The 26837-nt window shown below is 41.9% G+C and overlaps 2 protein-coding genes across 11 annotated transcripts in view; one reads left to right on the top strand and one right to left on the bottom strand.

Annotated features, from left to right (window-relative positions):
* Positions 1–26837, top strand: part of LOC122556191 (mediator of RNA polymerase II transcription subunit 12-like protein) — a 609874-nt gene that overhangs the window by 304371 nt on the left and 278666 nt on the right. The window lies entirely within an intron of this gene.
* Positions 21442–26837, bottom strand: part of LOC122556193 (G-protein coupled receptor 87-like) — a 10482-nt gene continuing 5086 nt past the window's right edge. For all 3 annotated transcript variants that reach the window (XM_043702733.1, XM_043702734.1, XM_043702732.1), the window contains one exon: positions 21442–22944. In XM_043702733.1, the coding sequence (XP_043558668.1) occupies positions 21914–22927 (1014 nt within the window). In that variant the 5' untranslated portion in view covers positions 22928–22944 and the 3' untranslated portion in view covers positions 21442–21913. The remainder of the gene's footprint in view (positions 22945–26837) is intronic.

Raw genomic sequence — 26837 nt, 5'->3', positions numbered from 1 at the left:
CAGTCAGACTGAGTCTGAGAAACCAACCAAAAAATACATATTTTGTTCGGTTGATACAGTGTATATGTACACAATAAAGGCAAGACGAGAAACGTTCAAAAACGAAGTGTTATTTCAACAAGTCTCAAGTTCTATAGTATCTAACAACCGAATAAGTAATATTGGCTCAGGGGCATTGTCAATAAGTCCTGTCATGAAAACAAAGACCAAGGATATAGAGAAGATCTTGATTTAACATTTCATCCATGAAGTTGATAACTTGAAAAGACAGTACACCCTCAAAAACTGCCAACCTAGGATTTATGCTTCCACAGGCCTTTAAATTGCTACCATTTATTATTGGTGAAAGTGCTATTTATTGAGTGATGACTGGTGGGTTACTAATGGGATCCATCAAGAAAGATGAAGGAGGAGAAATGCTTCATTTAGGGTTGTATTGTCTTCATTTTTTGTGTATGTAGAAAAGAGAATTGTGACAAGACAAGATAGCTTAATTAATACTGACAATTATAGGTTGTTTGAGTGAAAAAAGCTGTGAGGCTTGGTCCAGGAAGTAGCATTGTTGGTCACGGACAACGTGCGAGCTGTCAAAAAGATTGAATCGTGAGGTGGGGGAAATATCATGATTGCCACCTAGTATCAGCTTTTTTATACTTCACTTATGAGCTGGGGGTGGGCCTGCATTCCCACTACAGGAATCAATCTCGGGTGATTCTCACTGAGATTCAGAATTTCCTGATAATTGCCCACTTGTATGGGCAACAATCGTCTCATAGTGAATCACACCAATATTTCCTGAGTGTTATTATTGAGAGCTGGGATATAAGTGTGTCAAATTTGTAAAATCATCTTAACAGGCACTTGAGCAAAGCATCAAACTTGTACCTTTTTCCCATTTCTGATCCCTGATGAAAATTGAAGTTTGTAGTAATCATTTATTCATGTGAAGCATTGAATGTTTGAAGATTCTTTTTTAATACAAATCATTTTTATGCAGTGAAGAGATATTTAAAGACCAGGACAATACATTTTCAGTCTCCTTGATGAGAAACATTGGCAGTAGCCTGAACACACTTGGACGACTTTTATAATTTTGGAATTCTGCTTGTGATAGGCTCTGAGCTGACCACATCTTTCTGAAGTTTTTAAATGAACAGAAACCATAGAAACAGAGGCTGGAAAACTGAAACTAAATAGAGAAAACTTTGAGAAACAGGCAGCAGGTCTCTCAATATCTGACAGCTAAGAAAGGGTTAAACACCCAAATGTTTTCTTTGTTCTTAACAAATGCTATCTGAGGATTTCAGGTATCGAGAATTTGAAATGGCTGTACGCTCAGTGAAAATGTCCCTTTTCATTCTTCTGGTGATTAACCCGAGGAGAAAGGGAGGTCTGCAGATGCTGGAGATCAAAGTTGAAACTTGATTGCTGGAACAGCACAGCAGGTCAGGCAGCATCCAGGGAACAGGAGATTCGACGTTTCGGGCACAGGCCCTTCTTCAGGATTCCTGAAGAAGGGCCTGTGCCCGAAACGTCGAATCTCCTGTTCCCTGGATGCTGCCTGACTTGCTGTGCTGTTCCAGCAATCAAGTTTCAACTGGTGATTAACCCGGGTCTGTATTGATAACCAGAAGGTGCTGAAAGAACTCCTCACAGCTGCTGCCAGACCGGCTGAGAGGAACAGGTTTAATGTTTTGAGTCTGATAGAACTGTGCTTTGGAACTGTGAAAATCTGCCGGGTTTCTCCAGTGCATTTTATTTTTACTTCAAATCTCCAGCATCCACAGCATTGTGATTCCACCTTATTATTGAGGTTTTGGCAAAAAGTAGGAATAATCCATCGTCTTTTAAAATCTTGAAACTTGTCCAAAATCCTATTTCCCCCTTTGTTGTAATTTAAACAAAAAAGTTATGATTTTAATTTTTAAGTTGTTATCCTCTATTGCACTTTGGTTCATGACCATGATGTTTGGATTTCCATTGTTGCGTGCAGAAGTCCCAGCTGAATTCTAACCAATGGCCTTGACTTTGTATTTAGTACAATGTCTTTGCTTTAGCATTTGCAATTCCAATGATGTTTTTAGTTTTATTTTAAATATGTAGACCAATTCAGATCTTTGCACTTTAGGAAGTAGTAGGGGTCATTCAGGCTGTTCAAAGAGATTTACAAGAATAGTTCCAGGGATGAGGGATTTTAGTCACAAGTTTGGATTGGAAAAGTTGATATAGTTCTGCTCGAAGCAAGGGAGACAATGCGGAAAGTTTAGAAGATTACAAAACGTTGTTTTTAATTGACTATTGTTATTTTGGAGTTTTGATGGTCTGTAATTCAGAAGCCTTTATTTCTTTATTTTTCTTTTTTCTCTAAGAACTTGTATTCCAGAATCTGTATTTAGGTACCTTTGTACCTAAGATGGTGCTATAGGTGGCGACTTGCAACCTTTTCACTGTATTCGTGTAAGTACTTGTGACAATACAGCTCATTAATTCAATTCTAGACATGTCTGGATAAGGTAGAATAAGGAAAAATCTGTTCCCACTGGATGACACTGATTTAAGGATTTGGGCATGAGTTGCAAAGGGAATTTACCTTATGCAGCGCACAATAATATCGTGGAGCGTAAAGCCTACATCAAGATTGAAAGCATGGGCCAGCAGACATGATGGGCTGAATGTCCTCCTAATGTACAGTAATGCTTCTGTGATTCTGTTCGTTAATAGGAAATTGAATTTAAAGGAAATAAATGTCAGGGCTATGGGAATGGAGCAGGAGAGTTGAATTGCTCCACAATAAATGGGCATGGACTTAATGGGCACAGTGGTCTCTTCGTGCCATGAATGGCTCAGTGACTCTATGACAATACTATCATTGATCTGCCCGCCTGGACTCTGGGATCTTTCTGTCATTGTATTCTTTTAAGTAGTGACTACCATTCTATGGTCTTGCCTAATGTTACTGTTATCTGGAACCAGATTAGTACGTAATATTTCTCCACTCCTCCTTATATGTGCCTCCTATTGATTGCTTGAGAAAATTTTACAAAGAAAATTCTGAACACACTGTAGGAAATACTGAAAGAAGAATGAGAGAGTGATTATTGAGCTGTTGCCTTCGCAATTTAACATGTTTCAGGGCTAGCTGTGTACTTTGAAACTGCAGATACTGTTGCATTGTGGGAAAACGTCAATCCAATTTGCATAGAGAAGATCCTGTATTCATCAAAATGATCAATAACCTCTCAATCACTTATTCTAAGTGATGTTATTTAGGGATAAATGTTTGCCAGCTGCTGGGAGAAGTACTGCGGTCCGCTTCCAAAATATCATTGAATTAGTTGCATGCTCTCAAAAGCAGACAGATCCTACAGAATACTGAACAGCCTGGACAGAATGGATGTTGGGAAGATGTTTCCATTGGCAGGAGAGTTAAGGATGTGAGGGCACGGCCTTAGAGTAAAGGGAACACCATTTAGAACAGAGATAAGGAGAAACATCTTTAGCCAGAGAGCTATGAACCTCTGGAATTCATTGCCACAGAAGGCTGTGGAGGCCAGGTCATTGAGTATATTTAAGACAGAGATAGATAAGTTCTTGATTGCCAAGGAGGTTGCCAGGGAGAAGGCGGGAAAATGAGGTTGAAAACCTACAAGCCATGATCGGATGGCACAATAAACTCAGTGAGCCATTTCTGCTGCTACAATAGAATATTAGGATGGTTGCAGTACAAAAGCAGGGTATTTTCATCTGTAATGCTCTCTGCAAAAGTAATTTGCACAGAGACACCACTATGTTTCATATCGTTCAGCAATTCATCCTTGAAAGATAGTACCTCCAGTAGTGCAACAGTCCCTCAGAACTTCTTTGTTCATGTGCACAAAACTCTGGAGCCGACAAGCACTGATTCAGACTGAAGTGCTATTAGCAGAATAAAAGCGGATGCTGAGCAGGTGGACAGCCCCTGCACTCCAATCCCATTATAAAAAGGCCTATAGGTGAAGCATTTGTATACAGCACCATACCATAGAATCCCTGCAGTGTGGAAACGGGCCCTTTGGCCCAACAAGTCCACACCGACCCTCTGAAGAGTAACCCACCCAGACCCATTCTCCTACCCAATTACTCCACACTTGCCCTGACTAATGCAACTAACCTACACATCCCTGAACATTATGGGCAATTTGAGCATGGCCAATTCACCTAACCTGCTTATCTTTGGACTGTGGGAGGAAATTGGAGTACCCGGAGGAAATCCACGCAGAACAGGGAGAAGGGTAACTGTCTGCACGGAGTTTGCACAGAGGCTGGAATCAAACCCGTGTCCCTGGCACTGTGAGGCAGCAGTGCTAACCGCTGAGTCACCGTGCTGCCGGATATGAAATCTGGAAACTGGTAATGTGGGCCACTTGAAAAATGTGCTTTTCCTACTAGTCTGTGAACCACTTAATTAATTCTTCATTTACATTCAGCTCTAAGAAGGAGAAAATTAACGATGTTTTGTGAAAGTGAGGTACTGATATGCTTTCTAGGTCAGGGGGCTGGAAAATGTCTGAGAGATGGATGATGCTCCCACCTCCGAAACTACTACACTTTTCAACTTCAAAGGCTCATGGTTGAATTTGTCAGGTCCTTGGCCATAAAAAGCTTTGCTGAAGAAGTGAATGCATTTGTCATTATGTGTGACAGCTCAGGGATTGGGTTTTGTTGGGACTGGGTGATCAAATGGATATTTAGTTGACAGTAGTATTCTGCTTCTCACATCAGGAAGAAGCATTCTGAGGCTTCTTTTTGTTCTTCCTAAACAGTATCTTAGTGAATGACTTGCACAGCAGGAAGTAGATGACTGGATCGAGGCAAACATTAAATGCACAAAGCAGCTGTGATGCTTCCTTTGCATAATACAGCCTGTTGAATGCTGTACAGTCTATTTTGTTCTTTCGACCCTGATCATAAGGAAGTCTGATAATTTGATAAGGCACAAAGCAGATGATGAAGACCGCCATAATGCTGAAAATGTTACGATTTGCTCTCTTTTTCACATTGCTGGAGTCCTTTTGCACTTTCTGATCGGACCAGTATATCTTGTTTAAGATGGCTGAATAACAGATAATGAGGAGCACAAAGGTGATCCAGAAAATAACTTGGCATTTTAAAATGATGAAATGATGCCAGGTTTTACCCAGCTCACTTTTCAACCTGTAGCACCGTGTGGCGTTATCCTTTGTGGGGGTGTGGTTTGTCAGAATGACATTTGGCAGTGCAAAGCCTGTCATAAATACCCAGCAACCCACACTGACACACTTGGCAAAGGGGACCTTTTGCACAGTCAGATTTCTCATGGGACGCACTATCTTTAGGTACCTGTCGAAGCTGATGAGGCCGAGGAATATGATGCTCAGGTACATGCAGTTGTAGAAGATGACGAGAGTGTAACGACACGCAATTGCTTGCAACTGCCAGGGCCCAAGATGCGAGTCAAACAGGATTTTGAAAGGCAGTGTCATGGTCATTACCAGATCAGTGGTGACAATGTTCTTGAGATAAACGACAAAGCTGGAGTGACTTGGTATATGACAGAAGATCCAGACTGCCAGTGTGTTCAGCAGTAAGCCTCCAACAAAAACAAAGAAATATAAAACTGGAAGGACCGCCATTGTCACTGTTGGGTTCCGCAAGGTTTTGCAGTCTGTGCTGTTGAGGAAATCTGAACTCATGTCCATTTCTGTGTATTTCAAGGGGAAAACAATTAAAAGGTTAATACTTTGTCACATAGGATGTATAACATAGAAACAAGATTTTTGGATGTGTTCATGCTGGTGATAGTGCTTAATCTCCTCCCATGTTTCCTCTTCTACATACTAAAGACTGATTACTAAACTTAGTGATCTCGGACCAAACCCCACTTTCTGCAACTGGATTCTCAGTTTCCTGACCCACAGGCCACAATCAGTGAAGACTGGGGACAATATTTCATCCTCACTAATATTCAACAATGGAGCCTCCTAGAGGTGTGTACACAGCCCCCTACTGTACTCACTGTATACCCATGACTGTGTCACCAAATATCAGACTAATGCCATTTACAAGTTTGCTGATGACACCACCATAGTCGGTCGAGTCTCAGATGGCGATGAAACAGACTACAGACGGGAGGTGGAAGACCTGGAAAAATGGTGCACTGAGAACAACCTAGCTCTCAATGCTGGCAAAACCAAGGAACTCATTATTGACTTTCAGCAGGATGTTACTCATGCCCCCATACACATTAACAGCACATAGGTGGAACGTGTGGAGAATGTCAAGTTCCTGGGAGTGGTCCTCCACAACAAGCTTTCTTGGACTCTTCATGTGGACGCACTGGTTACAAAGGCCCAACAACGTCGCTTCTTCCTCAGGCAGCTGAGAAGATTTGGCATGACGGTGAATACCCTTACCAACTTCGATAGGTGCGCCATTGAGAGCATTCTGTCTGGATGTATCACTACCTGGTATGGCAACTGTACCATTCAAGATTGGAGACAGTTACAGAGGGTGGTGAACTGCGTCCAAACAATCACAAAGGCCAACCTGCCATCTGTAGAATCCATCTACCAGGCCCGCTGTCAAAGGCTGCCAGCACTCTCAAAGATCCATCCCACCCTGGCAATGTTTTTCTACAACCTCTACATCGGGGAGAAGGTACAGAAACCTGAACACATGCACCAGCCAGTTTCATGACAGTTTCTACCCTACTGTTGTTAGAATACTGAATGGACTCTCAAACTCGTAACATTCGCCTGTACCTGTGTTTTTGTTTTTGCTGCTGTTTACCTATTATTTACTATCGATGCTATTTAACTCTGTGATCTGCCTGTATTGCTCGCAAGACAAAGCTTTTCACTGTGCCTCGGTACACGTGACAATAAATTCAATTCAATTCAATTCTAACTTTACCAGCATAGCACTTCTCCCTCGCACGCTTGTGTAGCTTTCCTCTAAATACATCTGAAGTATTCACCCTGGCCATTCTGTTCTTGTTGAGAGTTCAACATTCTTATCATTTCACAATCAGTTCAAAGCAATGAGCATGATCCAGTTACTGTTACGGTAATATAGCTGAACGGTGACCGAGTAAAAGGTAAAAACAATGACTGCAGACGCTGGAAACCAGATTCTGGATTAGTGGTGCTGGAAGAGCACAGCAGTTCAGGCAGCATCCGAGGAGCAGTAAAATCGATGTTTCGGGCAAAAGCCCTTCATCAGGAATAAAGACAGAGAGCCTAAAGGGTGGAGAGATAAGCTAGAGGAGGGTGGGGGTGGGGAGAAAGTAGCATAGAGTATAATAGGTGAGTGGGGAAGGGGATGAAGGTGATAGGTCAGGGAGGAGGGTGGAGTGGATAGGTGGAAAAGAAGATAGGCAGATAGGACAAGTCATGGGGACAGTGCTGAGCTGGAAGTTTGGAGCTGGGGTGAGGTGGGGGAAGGGGAAATGAGGAAACAATTGAAGTCCACATTGATGCCCTGGGGTTGAAGTGTTCCGAGGCGGAAGATGAGGTGTTCTTCCTCCAGGCGTCTGGTGGTGAGGGAGCGGCGGTAAAAGAGGCCCAGGACCTCCATGTCCTCGGCAGAATGGGAGGGGGAGTTGAAATGTTGGGCCACAGGGCGGTGTGGTTGATTGGTGCGGGTGTCCCGGAGATGTTCCCTAAAGCGCTCTGCTAGGAGGCGTCCAGTCTCCCCAATGTAGAGGAGACCGCATCAGGAGCAACGGGTACAATAAATGATATTGGTGATGTGCAGGTAAAACTTTGGCTGTGGAAGGCTCCTTTAGGGCCTTGGATGGAGGTGAGGGAGGAGGTTTGGGCGCAGGTTTTGCAATTCCTGCGGTGGCAGGGAAAGGTGCCAGGATGGGAAGGTGGGTTGTAGGGGGGCATGGAACTGACCAGATAGTCGCGGAAGGAATGGCCTTTGCGGAAGGCGGAAAGGGTTGGGGAGGGAAATATATCCCTGGTGGTGGGTTCTTTTTGGAGGTAGCGGAAATGTCGGCAGATGATTTGGTTTATGCGAAGGTGGAAGGTGAGCACCAGGGGTGTTCTGTCCTTGTTACGGTGACTGAGGCTGGTATCTGAATATTTATGGACAGCTGACTTCCAAAACATGAACCCAACGTGTTGGCAAGCCAATGGCATGTGCAGGTTCTCGGACTGCATGGGTTAGAGGGAACATTGGCAGCAATATGGGCACAGTAGAAATCAGGAAACTTATGGTGTGGGTGATGAAATCTACGCAATTTTTGTGATGCCTTCCATGTGCATGCAGACTTTGTCATCCAACAAACATTGATGTTATGGAAAATAAATTGTTGGAAGGTGTATGTGGAGTTATCTTGAGAATTGTTTTGAAAAACCAACTTTGTAAGAAGTGAACAAGTCACTTTGTGTCTCATGCAAAGTAGTGAAAGTACCTGGGGAAGGACGATCAAGGGGCAGCAAGTCCTAACAAACCAAAAAGAGCCACCTCGGCAAATCCTGTGGACAGGGACCATTGAACTAACTTGCTGGATTTCTTTCCGCCCATAACATCCACTTTTATTTTGGGTCTATCTGTCCGTGTCTGTTTAGGAGTCTTGGCAAACCAAAAATGATCAACTCGGCAAACTATTTAATTGCCTTCCCAGTTTTTCCCACCAGCCATAACGCCAACAGTTCATTTAGAGAGTGTCTCTATGTTTGCGTGTTGTAGCTTGGCTAGATGATCAGAGTTTTAACGAGCATAACTATATATTGACAACTCATAGATTCTCACTACAGCTTAAAAACTATTTGTAATAATATAAGGGAAGATGATGGCCTGGTAAAATTACCATGGACTGTTAATCTGGAGATCCAGAATATGTTCTGGGGACCCAGCTTCAAATGGTGGAATTTGAATTCAATTTTTAAAAAAATCTGGAATCAATAGTCTAATGATGACCAAACATTATCAATTGTCAGAAAAACTCATCTTGTTCACTAATGCCCTTAAAGGAAGGAGCCTGCCATCCTTACCCAGTGTTACATCATGGGGTAAACCCTTCTGCTAATTGAACCAAACACACAGAAAAGCTCACCTCGCCTCATAATCTGTTAAAGTATGAGTGACAGAGAACTAAACAAATGCCACTATTTAAAGAAAATATAACTATGTTATGCTTTAACTCCAACAAAGAGCATTAAACAACTCTCTACAACTGTCAGCCTCCTTTGTCTTAACGGTTTATCTATCTTCCACTGCAAAACAATATACTAATCCGATAAAGCCCCTATTAAGTTTACAGTAAGTCAGTTTTCAAAACCAGCCAGCGGTATCGATCCTCCTCTGTAGATTTTCCCTGGGTTGTCTTCTGTCTTCTACTGCAAAGATATTTCATATGAGAAAGGTACCTTTCAGAGAGCATGTTTTTGAATAGCAGTCATTTGATGGCAGAAGGTGCTCTTTCTCTGGCTAACTGTTCAAAATTTTTTGTATCCCAAAACATTGGATCATCTCATTGTTTTGACAACATTAAAACAAATAAAATTGTAACTTGATTGGGTTTTAGTATGTTTGGGGATAATTTAAACTGGTTGAATTCGAATGGTTGCAAAAACCACTCATTGCCTGAGCTACACCTTAAATGTTATATCTTCAAATTATCCAGCACACTCTGTGCCTGCACTCAGTCATATGACAGGTGCTTGCCAGCTTTTCAACTTGCACTCTCTCTTAAAGGTATAGTACATACCTTCAACTCCACAACACTGGTCTGGCCTACATGTGACTTCAGATCCATAGCAATATGGTTGACATTTAATTGCCCTCTGGGCAATTAGGGATGGGCAATAAATGCTGCCTAACCACCAATACTCGCATTCAATGAATGAATTTTAAAAATGCAATTCTTGTTAAGTACAAAAATGTGGTCAACTTGAGTCTAAAAAGATGGGTATATTGGGGAATTCAGTATTCTTTGATTAAAAGTTTTAAATTTTGTAACAACTCTGGGAATAGTGGGGGCTTGACTGCCAATATGGCACCCCAAGGGGTTGTGACAGTAGCTGTGTAATGTGAGGGACAAAAAGGTGACTGTGAATCTATGGTCAAAAGTGTTTGCCAGCTGAGTGTTTTTTTTTCTTCGTTCCAACTGAAGGCAGCTTTCTGTCTGTCTTCACTCATATTGTAGTACCTGCCAACAACATCTGTGATTTTATTTTGGGGAGGGTTGGTGCTTAAGTAAGTGTGCTGAAACTTTTAAACTTTCTTTCTGTGGTGTCATTGAGTATTTTAGAAGGGTGACATGTGCATGATGAAAACTGCATCTTTGGGGTTGCTCGGAGAGAACATTGGAGCCTGCATTGGTCACAGGCTATACTTCATTTCCAACTGTTTTTCTTCCCCCTACTATTACTGCCAGTTTACTTCTTCCATCTCATTTGTTTCTTGCAGGATGTTAGCTAGTTCTCAAAAGCGGCAACCTTGTCCACTTCTCTTTCTTTATTTCTTCACATCCCCCACTCTTCTCCTGAAGTCATTTGAAAGCTTATGTAACATTGCATCACACTGTGCCTCAGTTACCCAATGCTGTTAGCAGAAGAGCCCACGATCCTGACAAGACTAAGAGACAACCAGAGCTCAAAGAATGAATAGCACAATCATGTTTGAACCATAACATTCCGAACGAGAGCCTGCGTACCTGCCTTGTGCTTTATCTATGTTCATGCTTTGTCCTGTTACCTGGCATTGCAATACTTTATTCTCTTTGTAGCTTCAGTGAAACCAGCAGTTTGCTTATCAGATATTGATTCTTCCTTGTGTTAATGCTTATCTTAATCAATGCCACTGTGCAATATGTTTTTGACTATTCATAGACATTAGTTGTAGCAAGCTCAGAATTATGGAATTGTTTACTTGTTCAGTATGAAATATTTTGTTAATTGTGTCAAGAATACTTATCAACAATTCTGAATTTCCCTCTTAGAAGCTGACAGACTGATGTTTCTACAAACTTGGTGCAGTTCTCAATTTTCTGTTTGCACATTACCCTTTATTAAACATAATTTTAATTTCTATTTGATTGTCCACACTGACCTTCTGGGACCTATATAATCATGTTCTTGCACTTTTTTTCTTTGCATTAGCCTGTGGTGGACATGACAATTCAATGAAAAGACAACTTCTATTTAACAAAATGTTACAATAGAATTGAAAGCAAACACTTACCGGAGTTACCGTCAGGCTGTGGTTCTTTCCCTGATTATCCTTCTGAGTATTTTTGAAGGATTCTAACATGTACAAATTAACCCAAACCTGCTGGAGCTGTCTGAGCATTTGGTTTGAAGATCTTATATTTATTTCATGCAGCAAGCAGTGTCATTTGACCTTTGGTTCATGAGACAGCTCTGATATATTTGAGGAGATTACTGTTTCCTGTTTTCAATCTCTAGAATCAGCAATGTTGCAACATTTTAGCATTCGATTAATATGTGCTGATATGAACCCATGTTACAGCATTGACAATTATGGGGCAGACACAGGGTTCAACACAGCTGTCTGAATGTTGCTGTCTGAATTGTGCCCCTCTAGCTTGAGCTTTATGAAGGTTGCATCGCACTGTCTGCCTTGCCATTGAAATGCAGTAAGTGATGTAAAATGTCATAACTTTGTGGTGAATATGAGCTAAGATTTACCTCTTCATTCCAGACTTATTCATTCTGGTTTAAGTGTGCTTTCAGTGATGTAGTGAACATTAATGACTGCAAAGCAATGTCTTTGCCACTAAAATAAAGTGTGTGGTCTCGTTCTTTCAAATTTTAATTCCTGTTGGAGATTTTAAAAGTGTCACTTTACTTTGTCATTTTTATCACCTTCTTGATTCAGTTTTTGTTTCCTATCCTTTATTAATTTTTTTTGATACCCAATGTGATATTGAATGCACCCTTTCTAATTTATGTTTTCCTTCTCTGTCTTCTCAATTTTTTTTTACCTGATACAGAGCCTCGGTGAGACCACACCAGGAATATTGTGCGGTGATATTCCCCTTACCTCAGGGTGTCCTTGCTGTGGAAGGAGTGCAGGAAAGGTTTACCAGAGTGATTTTCTGGGATGGCAGGGCTGACATATGAGGAGAGGTTGAATTGATTAGAATTGTTTTCATTGCAGTTCATAAGAATGAGGGGGAATCTCCTAGAAACGTTGAAAATTCTAACAGGACTAGACAGGGTGGATGCAGGAAGGGTGTTCCTGATGGTGGGAGTGTCCTGAACCACGGGTCACAATTGAAAGATACAGGGTCATTGTTTAGGACTGAGATGAGGGGAAATGTCTTCACCCAGAGTGTGATGAACCTGTGGAATTTGCTACCACAGGATACAGTTGAGGTCAGTGATTTAAAGAAGGTTTGGATATAGTGATTGGGGCTAAAGAGGTCAAAGGATGATGGGGAAAAGCAGGAACAGCCTATCTGTAGTTGGATTTCAGATTTTGTGTGATCAACCCTGATCAAAATTCCTACTATTATCAGACTACACCTTAGGTAAAGAGCTGGGAAAGCTAATGTCAGATACCAAAACATAAGGTGGATTTAATTAGCGGAGATGTTAGATGACCTGCTACAGAAATATTAGACCCATTATAAACAATTCTGAACATATTTCAGTACCCTGTAAACATTCTAGGAGTGTCTCGTTGATATCTTTACCCATCTGATTTTTGCAGATATCATGTAGATTAAAAATCTATCATTGTTATTGCTGTGCTTTCCGTACATATCTTAAAACTGATTTTATTCTAAATTCCACTGAAAGAAATAAATTATTATGACTGGATTAAGATTAAAAGAGAGCACTAATTTTTTTTATCGTGTTGGAGAAATTTGTCATTCCAGAAGTGCAGAATTAGTGTTTCAGGTCTAGTGAGATGTTTAGTGGTAGTTACGAAGGGTTTTTTTTAAAGGCAAGAGGTGGAAGGTTCGGTCAAATCACCCACTGCTCACGTATTGTTTGTGGGGAGGAATTTTCACAGCAGATTCTATGGAAGAACATGGGCCACAACGACCTCTGTTTTACCTTGTTCTGTGCATGTGCAGACTTCTGAAGCTATCCATTTCCATGGACTAATGGCAGCTGTGATGCTCTTTGACCTGAAAGCTGGAAAGACTAGGTGTAATTTCTTCAAAATGTCTGTGGGATGTGGCGTTGGATTTCAGATTTTTGAAAAGCACATTTAAGGGGTTTCTTTAGTTGTAAAGGGACTCGTTGTGATATTCTTGGGTAGATAGTCATGTAGCATGTTGACCCTTGATCTGGAAGCACTGGATGGAAGTGAACGTACATACACAAGCAAAAGGGTTGTGAACATGATATCTTACTGCTGTTACTAATCAGTGTTGTACTAATCAACCAGGCTTTTCAATGATATTCGTTAAAGGAGCCTTTAGGGAATATAAGGCATCGAGACTGTTTAAGACAAGTATTAAAGGCTTCTGCAGGACTGTGTCATTCAGGTCATGCCTGTTTGCTTCGTGTAAAGTCCTTGGAAAGGTATTGAATGGAATGGAATTGAATTGAATTTATTGTCACGTGTACCGAGGCACAGTGAAAAGCTTTGTCTTGCGAGCAAGACAGGCAGATCACAGAGTTAAGTAGCATAGATAGTAAATAATAGGTAAACAGCAGCAAAAACAAAATACAGGTACTGGCGAATGTTAAGGGTTTGTGAGTCTATTTAGTATTCTAACAACAGCAGGGTAGAACTGTTTCGAAGCATGTGTTCAGGCTTCTGTATCTTCTCCCTGATGGTCAAGGTTGTAGAAAAACATTGCTAGGGTGGGATGAATCTTTGAGAGTGCCAGTGGCCTTTCCTTGACAGCGGGCCTGGTAGATGGATTCTATAGATGGGAGGTTGGCCTTTGTGATTGTCCAGGCAGAGTTCACCACTCTCTGTAACCGTCTCTGATCTTGAATGGTACAGTTGCCATACCAGGGAGTGATACATCCAGACAGAAAGCTCCCGATGGCGCACCTATAAAAATTGGCAAGGGTATTTGCCATCATGCCAAATTTCCCCAGCTACCTGAGGAAGAAGAGACATTGTTGGGCTTTTGTAACCAATGCATCCACATGAAGAGTCCAAGAAAGCTTGTTGTGGATGACCACTCCCAGGAGCGTGACATTCTCCACTCGTCCCACCTCTGCACTGTTAATGTGTAGGGGGGCATGAGTAACATCCCGCCGAAAATCAATAATGAGGTAGAGTCACCATCGGCCAGAGGATCATAGGGCTGCTTTTGCATGGGAAGTTGCAGTCTATGAGAGCTGCTCTCCCATAGAGGTAGTGAGTTTAACCTGAGGGTCACAACACTAAACGTGATGGGTGAGGTTGAAAAGATGTGACCTTCATGAAGACCTCAGCCAGTGTGGGAATTGAACCTGAGATGTTGGGTTCACTCTGCATTGCAAACTAACTATGCTAATTGACCCCCTAAAAGGCTATGACTAAGTGTGACTCTATGGAGAAATTGCTTGAATGGGAAAGTAAAATGCAATGTCGGGGGAATACATGCAGGTATTTTCATTGTGTGGGATCTCGCTTTGTTGCATGGGATTGTTCAAAGTGAATTCTACTTTTTATTTCCAAAATCATATGCTATATTTAACTTGCATTGGTTCTGATTTGTGTTATAGCATTAGACAAAAGAAAATTGAAACCTTGTTGATAATTCCTTCATTTCAAGGATGTTGGGTAATTTTGTAATTTTGGTTCATGATTTCCCCAACAGAAAACATTAAACAGCAGATATCAGTTTCATCTTGATGGCCATTGAGAAATATGGAGCAACAAAGTTTTAATATTGTTAATCGACTATATTATATAATTTGTTGAAGTTAATTCATTTTTGAAGGGCAGTTATTTTTCTGAGTTCTTTGCCACAGCCCATTCCTTATCATTGGGCTATACCTTAACTACTGTTGAATTAATGGGTGTGTATCCAAGTCAGACAGTTCTGGCTGAATGTACCATAAGCATGCAATTCTGATCTCCCTGCTGTAGGAAAGATGTTGTGAAACTTGCATGGCTTCAGAAAATATTTACAAGGATGTTTCCAGGTTTGGAGGGTTTGAGCTATAGAGAGAGTCTGAATAGGCTCGGGCTATTTTTCTTGGTACATTGGTGGCTGAGGAGTGAACTTAGCGGTTTATAAAATCATGAGGGGGAATAGGCAAGGTCTTTTCCTCCAGGGAGGGAAGGGGTAGGGCGAGTCCAAAACTAGGGTAGGTTTAAGGTGGGAGGGGAAAGATTTAAAAGGGACCTAAGGGTGGTGTGTGTATGGAATGAGCTGCCAGAGGACATAGTGGAGGCTGGTGCAATTACAACATTTAAAAGGCATCTGGATAGGTATATGAATAGGAAGGGTTTCGAGGGATGTGGGCCAAGTGCTGGCAAATGGGACTAGATTAATTTAGGATATCTGGTCGGCATGGACAAGTTGGGACGAAGGGTCTGTTTCCATACTGTACTGTTCTATGACTCAATATACACATGTGATGTCTGTGCTGTCTATAGTTACAAGAATAAACATTTCAAGTTGTGATTTTGGCTAGAAACTTCTAATCAGAATTTTTTAAAAAAGCAAATGCACTCTTTCTTAGTAATTTCAATTATTTATTTATGGTGTTAAATATAGTATCAAAACAATAGCATTTCTGATATAAGCTTCCATATATGGATGACATGGTGGCTTAGCAGTTAGCACTGCTGCCTCACAGTATCAGGGACCCAGGTTCGATTCCAGCCTCTGGCAACTGTCTGTATGGAGTTTGCACATTCTCCCAGTGTCTGTGTGGGTTTGCTCCGGAGTCATCCAGATGCTCTGGGTTTCTCCCACAGTCCAAAGATATTCAGGTTAGATGGATTGGCTGTGTTAAATTGCCTGCCGTGTCCAGGGACAGGTGAGGTGGGTAAGCCTTGGGAAATGCAGGGTTATGAGGGATTGGGTGGGGGAGAATGCTTTTTTTGGAGGGTCACTATGGACCCAATGGGCTGAATGACCTGCTTCTCACTGTAAGCATTCTATGATTCATTAAACTTTGAAATACACTTTGTTTCAGTGGAGTCCTTTGGCTGCATTCTGGAGAAAGTGAGGGCTGCAGATGCTGGAGATCAGAGTACAGTGTGTAGTGCTGGAAAAAGCACAGCGGGCCAGGCAGCATTCGAGGAGCAGGATAATTGATGTTTCGGGCAAAAGCCCTTCATCAGGAATGAGGCTGTGAGCCAAGGGGATAGTGAGATAAATGGGACGAGTGTGGAGATTGGGAGGGGGTGGGGGGTGGGGTTTGGATTGACATGGGTATTGGAGGGGGGGGGGGGGGGAATGTGGGGTGTGGGGAAGGGGGAGGAGGGGAGGAAAGCAGGAAATTGACACTAGGTAATAGTGCTCAACACAGCCCAGACCATCATGCAAGCCAACCTTCTATCCACTGACTCCATCTACTCTTCTCAATGTCTCAGAAAGGCAATCAACATCATTAAAGAGCCCTTGAATTTCCTAAGTTTTTTTTAATCTTTGAAGCATTGGAACCAGGGTGATACCAAAAGTGGATTGTGCAGTGTTGCAGCTTATACGGTGACAACGCCGTCACTTTAAGAAGTTATTTTGTTTTATTTTTGAGAAGTTGTAAGGCTGAGATACTCGTTAAGAGCACTTAAGTAAACAGCTTGGGAGGCCTTGTCTTATTTTTACAGCCTGTGGCCAGCTCTCAGACCAGGATTTCTGAGTAGCATCAGAAAGTCCAGGGGTCTGAACAGAGTTGGAAGTTTCAGTGAATGTCTCTTGGCTGCTATTCTCTCTGAATCTTCTTTTGATGATTCCTCCTGGTTTGGAGAACTGCATGTGAGAATCTGTGTCTGAATTTTCCTTTTTTTTTTGCCAAGGGCTGTGTTTATAGGATGTTACTATATTGGAACAGTTAATTGGCAACAGTTACCATATCTATATTACTTTAAGTTTCTAATAGAGTTTAGTTATTCTAAATTTCTCTTTCTTTGGTTGTATTTCAACTACAGTGATTAAATAAATTTGTTTTAGAACATAGAAATAGAAAAGTACAGCACTGAACAGGCCCTTTGGCCCACGATGGCCAAGACTGACTGGTCTGTAATTGCCAGGGATTTCTCTATTACCTTTCTTGAAAAGAGGAACAACATTCGCCTCCTTCCAATCCTCTGGTATGATGTCTGTGGAGAGTGAGGAGGCAAATATCCTCGCCAGCGGCTTAGCAACCTCTTTTCTTGCTTCCCAGAGTAGCCTAGGATAAATCTGGTAATTAACATCGAGTAGTTTGACCAGTCACATTGCATCTGGAACATACACTTTTCATTTGCCATTGAAATAAGAAAAAGTTAGGGTCTGGCCTACATTCTTAAAATATTTTGAAGGGGTCTGACTTCGTCCATAACAATACAAAGCATTTGAAAATATCTGTTAGCTGGGGAACAGTACTCTGGCAAATAAAAGGATAGAAGTATTGCTGGAAAAAAAGACATATTTTCATAGAATCGTAGAATCCCTCCAGGCCCTTTGGCCCAACATGTCCACACTGACCCTCCGAAGAGTATCCCACCCAGACCCATTCCCCTACCCAATTACTCTACATTTCCCCTGATTAATACCCCATAACCTACACATTCCTGAACACTATGGGCAATTTGAGCATGACCAATCCACCTGACCTGCGCACCTTTGGACTGTGGGAGGAAACTGGAGCACCTGGAGGAAACCCACGCAGACACTGGGAGAATGTGCAAACTCCACACAGACAGTTGCCTTCGGGTGAAATCGAATCTGGGTCCTTGTTGCTTTTTAAAAGTTTTTTTTGTCTTGCACTCAAAGACATTTTGAAATAAAGCCAATTCAAGGAGAAAACTAACATTTATACTGCTCAGACTCCTCTCATACAGTATAAATGTTGGAAATCCCTCTGAATTGGGAATCTTGTGAAATGTCCTGTTGAGAGCGAGATGAAAAGCTTTTGACAAATCGTGTCTCTGTTCAGCAATACTCAAGTTCTTAACTATAAATGACTTTGGTATTAACTGCCCTGCCTCCAGCCCTAGCTTGATAAATTTAATAAGAAATCTTTATAGTTGAAATACACTGTCTTATTTAGATTGTGTGATAGATCCCTTCTCCCTGGGTCAGAGGGGCTTTGAAAAATCTTCAAATGCCCAAATTACAAGTTTCGCATTACAAATGACTACCCTCTTCAGTAGTAATTTGATTTGTTAACTGCTTGTTTCCTGGGGAAATTAACACTTTGTCAATGTAAAATTTCCCTGTATGGTCATTCTGAATAATGTTGCCACATGTTCCATTCAAAGCACCATTTTGAAACAGTTCTGCAATTGTCCTGCTCTTGTGAAATTATTTTATGTTCTTTTCAGAACATTGACTAAGGTTTCAGAAACCATTTCATTTACGGGCAGTAGTATAAACTTGTTTCCCGTGAATTTGCCACAATTTAGTGGAGTGATTATTTTAATGAATGACATAATATATTAGAGAACAAGACTTTGAGAACATAGCAGGGATGTAAGGACTGTGTCACTCTTACGAGTAGATCCAGTTGAGCTAGAACTACCCCAGCTTGTATAGCAATGTTGCAATGGAGCGCAGAGTGGCCAGTTGGCTCTACTCGTTGCCTGCTCCTCGTTTGACTGCACCATTTCTTCCTTGTTTGAAAAGATTACACTTTTTCCACTTCAGGGAGTGCTTGAGTGTTTACCTGATGTGGTAATAAAATATCAATACAACAGAATATTTGAGCTTAATCATAAAAAAAGTAAGCTTTGTTTACTTAAACCCATCTAAATACACACATGTGCACACACAAATACCCATTATAATGTGGGGTAGGATAGATTGGCCAAATTAGGGACTTTTTTTAATTTTAAAAAAAAGTGTACGTGCAATCTGTGATCAACAGGGCCCTTCGCCATGTCTAACCCATCTCCCTCCCCATTCCCTTCCCAAATGCTAGTAGGATTTCCCTGGTTGTCACTTGCCACCAGCCTTTGCATCCAAAGGATCATGAGCTGCCATTTTTGCTACCTCTAGGAGGATGCCGTCACCATACACCTATTCCCCTCCCCTCCCTTGTCACATTCTACAATGACTTTTCTCTCTGGGACATCTGAATCCACTCCTCCTGCATTCCCAAACATCTCCCACACTCCCATGGTCCCTTGTCTTGCAATCACAGAAGGTGAGTGTACCTCCTCTCTCCCCACTGTCCACCTGTCCAAGACCCCTTCCAAGGGAAGCTGTGATTTACTGCTGCTGTTGCAGATCTTTCCACCTGCCTTGATAACTTAAAGTCCTTAGGACTCATAATTGAATTTAACAACTTCAAAATGTCAACACCACCTCCTTCCATGTTCATTACTCACCCCACACCCCTAGGTTCTGTTAGATTTGGCCAACCCATTTTCAACTGTTCACACTTCCCATTGGCATCCATTCAGCATTTATCTCTCTGTCAGCTTACTGCTTCTCATTTTCTCCTCTTTTTCTCTCTCTTTTTTTTTTCTCTGTGGGTGCTGACTCCATCTATTTGACTCACTCCTTCCCCTACCAATCACACCCACTTGTCAACATTATAAATATCATCCTTTTCCTGCTATTTCCACTCTGATGAAAGGTCTCTGAACATTAACTCTGCTTTTCCTTCAGCAGATGCTGCCAGATCTATCAGGTTTCTCCAACACTTGCTGCTTTTGTTTGAGATCTCCAGTAGCTGCAATTTCTTTGTTTTATTTCATTACGCAATCTGTAGTTTTGGTGACTCAGTTGGCTCCAGGCTGAGTTCAGAATTTTAATACTTTCAATCTGCTCTCTTCTTTCACTGGTGAGGTACTTCACAGCTGTGTGGTGATGTTCTTTCTTTAAAAACTCTGTCTACTGGACATGAGGAGGGATAATTACAGTTCGGTGGAGATGGAAGACAATGAGGAAGCTCTCTTAGCTGCTTGTCCTCTGTTGTGCTGAAAAGGTGTCCATAAAACATACAAAGGGCTAGCTTGGCATGAGGCTGCCTTCTCTGTTTCAAACAAACTCTGTACCAGCAAACTGATACATTCTCTTCAAGCTATCTCTCTTTTTCTTTGTTTTCCTTATTGTTAAATTATTCAAAATAGCACATTTTTGAGGTGCCAGATAGAAGCTTTTCACTGTATTTTACTGTATTCTTATTGTAAAATGCACGTGACAATAAAATCAAAAACAAATCGGTGCTAGAGCATCTAGTATCCAGGATGTTTCAGTGTCCAAATTTAGAAAATACCGGTTATCTTGGAGAAGTGCTAGGCTGGAAGAGATCAGAGACACGAAAGAACCATGTCATGGCGGGATTTGAAAACCAAAATGAGAATTTTAAAATCAAATATTGCTCATGTCTGCCAGTGAACTCAGGGATGAAGTGAATAGGAATTTGAATGGATGAGAAAATTTAAGGTCTTTGGATAATCAAGTCTACAGATGGTAGAAAATACCGTCCATGAGTGAGTTGAGATCATCCAGTACAAACACCTGGGGCGACTGTTTTGGCTATAAGTAAGTTAAGGTTCCTGAAGAAGGGCTTATGCCCGAAACGTTGATTCTCCTGCTCCTTGGATGCTACCTGGCCTGCTGTGTTTTTCCAGCACCACATTTTTCAACTATAAGTAAGTTAAGGCAGGGAGGAGGTCTGAAAATATTAGGAAATCTTTTTGTCTCTTCAGAAGGTGTGGGTGGCTAGACCAGCAGTTATTGCCTGTTCCTTATCGCACAGAGGGCAGTTCAGAGTCAACGACATTGGTGTATGGGTCTAGAGTCACATGTATATCAGATCAGGTAAGGATGACATTTTCCTTCCCTAAAGGGCGTTAGTGAACCAGACAGGCTTTTCCTGACTATTGATAATGGCTTTAATATCATCATTAGACTCTTAATTCCAGATTTCTTTTTTTATTGAATTCCAGTTTTATCATCTGTGAAGGTGGGATTGTTGACCTCTTGTGCTGTTTATTTTATTGGCAGCACGATGCTGTAGCACAGGATAGTATCAACTGTAGCATTTACTACATTTCAAGAGGAAAGTTTCAGCACTTTTATAGATTCATACAGAGCAAAAGGTGGCCATTCAGTACATGATGCTTGTACTACCAGTTCTTTGAAATACCTTGTCAACTGGAATTACTCACCTGTTTCCTCACAGTCCTGCCCATTTCCCTTTGGATTTACATCCATTTGTCCTAGTCTTCATATTATATTATCAATGGCTAACACCGCAGCCAATCTGCCCTTGCAGCACTGATCTCAGGAAATGTGTTTAATGGTGCACCTATGGATGCAACACAGGTATGTGCCTGCACATTCCACACTAGAGTAGACAGGCAGGAGGCTGAAAGAACACAGCAAGCCAGACAGCACCAGGAGGTGGAGAAGTTGATGTTTTGGTGGACAGCCTCCAGGCCCTCCGCTTCTTCCTCTCCGACAGACCCATCCGGTCCCCCTCCACCAAGGCCCTCCTCCACTTGCAACTGCTGCACGGTTCACATGGCATGCAAACTTGGTTGCCACAAAATATGGCATCTTTCTCTTGTAAAGCACAATTTTCATAACAGCCATCTTGGGCCAGAGAACATGTGCAGAGCAGGTAATAGGAGGTAGACAGGAAAGTAGATTGAGGTCATGCTTTTATCAAATGGCAGGGCAGGCTGGAGGGGCTGAATGGCCAGCTCCTCATCGGAATTCATATGTTTCTCTGCTTGTCTAAACTCTGCATTGGTCAAATAATGGAGGTGCAGAATTGCAAAGAGCATTGGCTTCACTGAATAGCAGGGTGGTCTGCTCACTCGCTGCTGGTAAAGGCTTATTTGTGCCGTTGTCTTACACTGTGCTGTCATAGCTGACGTGACCGTTAGCTCTCTTATAACCGCCACGCAGTCGTATGTCTGGAATTTCTGTTTTAATGTGAATCTTTTGGAGTAGCAACTCTTTGAAAGACTTGGACATGAAAAAGTAAATGATGGGGTCGAGGGATCCATTGCAAGCAGCCAGGAATAGCGTGAACTCTCTCCCGTGAAACCAGACACTTTCTACTGAGCAGCTGAAGTTTCCATGCATCTGACCAACGGTGAATGACAGTCTCCAAAGGTGATAAGGCACAAAACAGATGAAAAAAACTGCAACAACCCAGGCTATGTTTTGGTTCATCTTGTAGTTTTTGTTGGTGGCAGTGCTGAATGTTTTCTTTGACTTAAGGATTTCCTTCATGATGAAGATGTAACAAACAACTAGGATGAGGAAGCCAATGAAGAATATCCCTGTGCAAATGTAGACCGCTGCCTCGTGCCAGTGCTTCCCGAAAGGACTCTTAAGCGAGTTGCAGTGCTTCACGTTTTCTGCGGTGGCCTTTTTGTTGGTGAGAATGCTGTTTGGAACCCCCAAGACCAGGACAAGTAGCCACACTCCAGCTGAAAACATCCTTGCGCGGTTGATGTCATGCATTTTGGACTTCCTGAATGGATTCACAATTTTCAGGCATCTGTCCAGACTGATCAGACTGAGGAACAGTATACTGGCGTACATGCTCAGATAGAAAATCACCTCTGAATAGCGGCACACAAACCAGGTTAGTTGCCAGGGTGCAAGGTCTGACTTGCTGAGTATTTTAAATGGATACGTGAGAGTCATTAACAAGTCAGACATTGCCAAGTTTTTAAGGTAGAAATCAAAACTCCGCGTTTTCTTAATCTTGAAGAATATCCAGATTGCCAGGCTGTTTAATGTGAAGCTGATAATGAAAATGATCGAATAGAGTATTGGGTAAACCACTTCTGCAATCTTGCTGTCTCTTGAGCAGAAGGTATGATTTGAAGTTGTGTCATGTGTTCTATTCATTTTCTTGATTCTAAATCCTGGAAGTCAAGAGGGGAAATGAGCAAGAGTTAATGTTATTGTGATGAACTGGGTTAAAGTAATTTAACGAGGAGAAAGTGAGGACTGCAGATGCTGGAGATCAGAGCTGAAAATGTGTTTCTGGAAAAGCGCAGCAGGTCAGGCAGCATCCAAGGAACAGGAGAATCGACGTTTCGGGCATAAGCCCTTCTTCAGGAATCCTGAAGAAGGGCTTATGCCCGAAACGTCGGTTCTCCTGTTCCTTGGATGCTGCCTGACCTGCTGCGCTTTTCCAGCAACACATTTTCAGCTAAAGTAATTTAACACCAATTCTTAAAGGCTTAAATGTAAATTGTACAACAGATAACTCTGATTTCTAAAAAGAGCTTACCAAGGTATCGCTTTTGGTTTAGATGCTCTGATGGTATTCTGCTGTATTTTGCTACACTTAAATAATCAGTAACAATTTTTTTTTTAGTTATTTATTCACATGGTAAACATCTGAAGTGAAGAATTCTCCAGTGGACAGATCCTTCTCTATCTGTGGCTCCTCTAGTCCCAGTGCCTCTGCCACCAAATTGGGCACAGCAAATTGGGATGACTTTATCCCAGTCTGTTCTTGCCTAAGAAGTGCATCAAAGTATTAATCTTATTTTTGTTTTGGTTTAATATTTTTGCATTTGGAGTTTAGCATTATTTATAAAATCACGAGGGGCATCGATAGGGTGAATAGCAGAGGTTTTTTTCCCAGTGAGTCCAAAGGTGGAGGGCATAGGTTTAAGGTAAGAGGTTTATAAGGGACCTAAGGGGGCAACCCTTTCATGTGGAGGGTGCTGCCAGAGGAAGTGGTGGAGGCTGGTACAATTATAACATTTAAAAGGCATCTGGATGGGTATATGAGTCGGAAGGCTTCAGAGGGAAATGGACCAAATGCTGGGAAATGGGACTAGATTCATTTAGGATATCTGGTCGGCTTGGACGAGTTGGACCGAAGGGTTTGTTTCCAGGCTGTGTGACTCTATGAATGTCCAGTGGTGTCAATGACGAGAGATTGTCAAGTATTCGATTACTTGGAGTGGAATGGAATTGAACTGACAGGAGAAATGCAATTAAATTAGACTTATCACACATCCAGTTCTCCTCTGTGATCAGTGTCACCTTCTTAATAGCTTGATTGGTGAGATTCAAATGGCAGCAATCCCTGTAACCTTAAAATTCCCATGGCTTTTCCACCTAGCCTGCACGTCACCCCCCCCACCCTCTTCCTCCCCCCCCCCCCCCCGAAACTATAGGGCAATCTCCCATGGCTAATCCACTAACCTGCACATCTTTAGACCGTGGGAGGAAACCAGAGCACCCGGATGAAACCCACTGAGAATGTGCAAACTCCACACATCCACCCGAGGGTGACATTGAACCAGGGTGCCAGGAGCTGTGAGGCAGCAGTGTGCTAACCCCACTGAGCCACTGTGTCTATACTAGGCATATAATTCAAGGGATCATGTGGGGAATTAGCCTCACTTCAGGAGAGAGTCAACTTAAGAGCATGTAAAACTAGTGTTTGCTCGATACTCTCCGTTTGCCAGCTGTTTGTGAGTTGTGTGACTGATCTATTGGGTTAGGCGTAAATAGCACTCTGTCAAACAGTCGCATAAGAAATCAAACCAGCTTGAGAAGTCTCATTTGAAAAGCCCAAATGGAACACCATGTCCTCTTTGTGGGTTAGAGTGAGTAGAGAATGCGCAGGCAAAATTGGAATGTAATTATCCTAATTTATGAGGTGTGGGGAGAGCTCTATGTTTACACAAAAACTCTTGGATAAAGATCAGGCAAGAGGTCTGGAAGAGCTTGATTGACTTAATTTTTTCTTTGCCAGTAAGAACCTCTTCAGGAAGTAACTGCTGCCACTAGTAGGAGATAAACCTTGCAAAGACCTCTTGCTGTTGTATTCCTCATTGTGGCTTGGTTGGGCATCCATCCTTAAGGGGAGGACTGGGTGAAGACAAATTGGTGGAAGATCCAGACTGTGAGCTGATTTAAGGAATGGAATGGGAATTAAGCTGACAGGTAACCAGAGCCAAATTTTATTGGTGCTTAGTGTCTGGTATTTGTGCTTTTGAGGCTGGCTGTGAAATCTTCATTTCAATGATAGCGACATTAAAACATCTTAATCTTTTACCAAGACAGGCAACTGGCTTAGTTTGAGAAATATACACACACACTGCTGATTTTCTTACTGTGACATTGATGTAACTAACTTTATCACTACACTATAAAATAACGCAGTGCCAGTAAATCCATCATTGCTGTGCTATCTTGTCAGTAAAGCTATCAAATTAGTTCCATTCCCTTCCTCACAGTTCATTGCCCTGTGAATACTTTTCATTCACGTAACTATTCCATTCCCTTTTCGCAGTTGTTGAGTCTACATCAGGAAGTGCATTGCGGGTGATGCCACAGAGAGCTGTGGGGGCAGGGCCTTTCTATATTCAAAGCTGAGATAGATTCTTGATCGGTATTGGGATCAAGGGTTGTGGGGCAAGTGCAGGAAAGTGGATGAATGGTCTACTCCTGTTCTTATTTCTTATGGTCACGGCAGTTCACTGGTTAAAAAGAAACCGTGGCCTCAGGTTGTCTCTGGTGCTTGAGCCCATTATCCTGCGTAGTCTTGGTACCCAGATGAGCTTTTGGAGGCTGTTTCTCAGACCAAATCATTGTTGAACCTCCCCATGACCTTCTGTGTTGTAAAGAGAACAGCTTCTCTGATCTGTTCATTCACCGAAGACCCTCATTCCTTTGTTTTATCCCAATAAAGTTCCTCTGTACTCTTTCTAAGACCTTAGCAGCTCTTTACAAACTGTCACAGCCAGAATCGAACATAATCTTTCAGCTGAATTCTAACTATTTCCTGAAGTTTTGATATAGCTCCTGGTGTTTATACTCTTTTATTTTGCATTCATTAAAGTCAAGAATTTGATATTCTTTTTGTAAACCAAAGACGACTCCTCAATTTATCTTCGAAGGTTTGTGTGTAAATGCCAGCAGATGCTATTGTTGCTGAAGCCCCTTGAAAACTTAACTGTTTTGTAAAATTTCATTTTAGATGAACTTTCCTCAAGCTTCCTGCCATTGTTCACAGTTCTCTGTTGGATTTCAGTCACTGGGTGCCTATTCGTTGTGATTATTACTATATTTTCATGGCAGAAATATCTGAAGTTCACTTAGTTATATCCTTCCCACGACCCTGCAATTTGCTTGAAATCATCACCTTATTTATGATGTGGAGGTGCTGGTGTTGGACTGCAGTGGGCATGCTCAGAGTGTGAGTGCATGCTCCATGGGCTGAATAGCCTCTCCCCACATTGTAGGGATTATATGATTGAGACAAGTTATCCCCTCCTTAGATTGCATGAGAAGACCTGAATCTCTTGTGTGATTTGTACCATTGTGATTTGGTTTCACATGTTGGATATGAAAACATTGTCAGCAATTCTCAAACATGGAGACAAAGAATTCAGGTGAATGCACGTGCGTGTGTTTCAAGAACCTCCCCTTTAGCGGAGTAAGAGACATGAAACTAAGGATGCAAGATTATCCTTGGGCTTAGCTCCATCTATATATTCCTCTCTATCTCTCTCTCTATACTGTATGTATAAATCCCCAGGATAATATTGATCAGAAATGAACATCCAGTCTCCAAGAATTTAAGGAAGCACTTCACTATGGCTATTGGGATTAAGACATTCCTGATGAAGGGCTTATGCCCGAAACGTCAATTCTCCTGCTTCTCCGATACTGCTTGACCTGCTGTGCCTTTTCAGTGCCACACACTCACATTCTCGACTCTGATTCTCCAGCATCTGTGGTTTTAGGTTAAAACCATACACTTCAAAGACTGTGTGTGTGTGTGTGT

This window comes from Chiloscyllium plagiosum, chromosome 13, assembly GCF_004010195.1.
Source record: "Chiloscyllium plagiosum isolate BGI_BamShark_2017 chromosome 13, ASM401019v2, whole genome shotgun sequence".
NCBI lineage: Eukaryota > Metazoa > Chordata > Chondrichthyes > Orectolobiformes > Hemiscylliidae > Chiloscyllium > Chiloscyllium plagiosum.
Note: the sequence above shows the minus strand (reverse complement) of the source record. Positions and strands in the feature narration are given on the sequence as shown.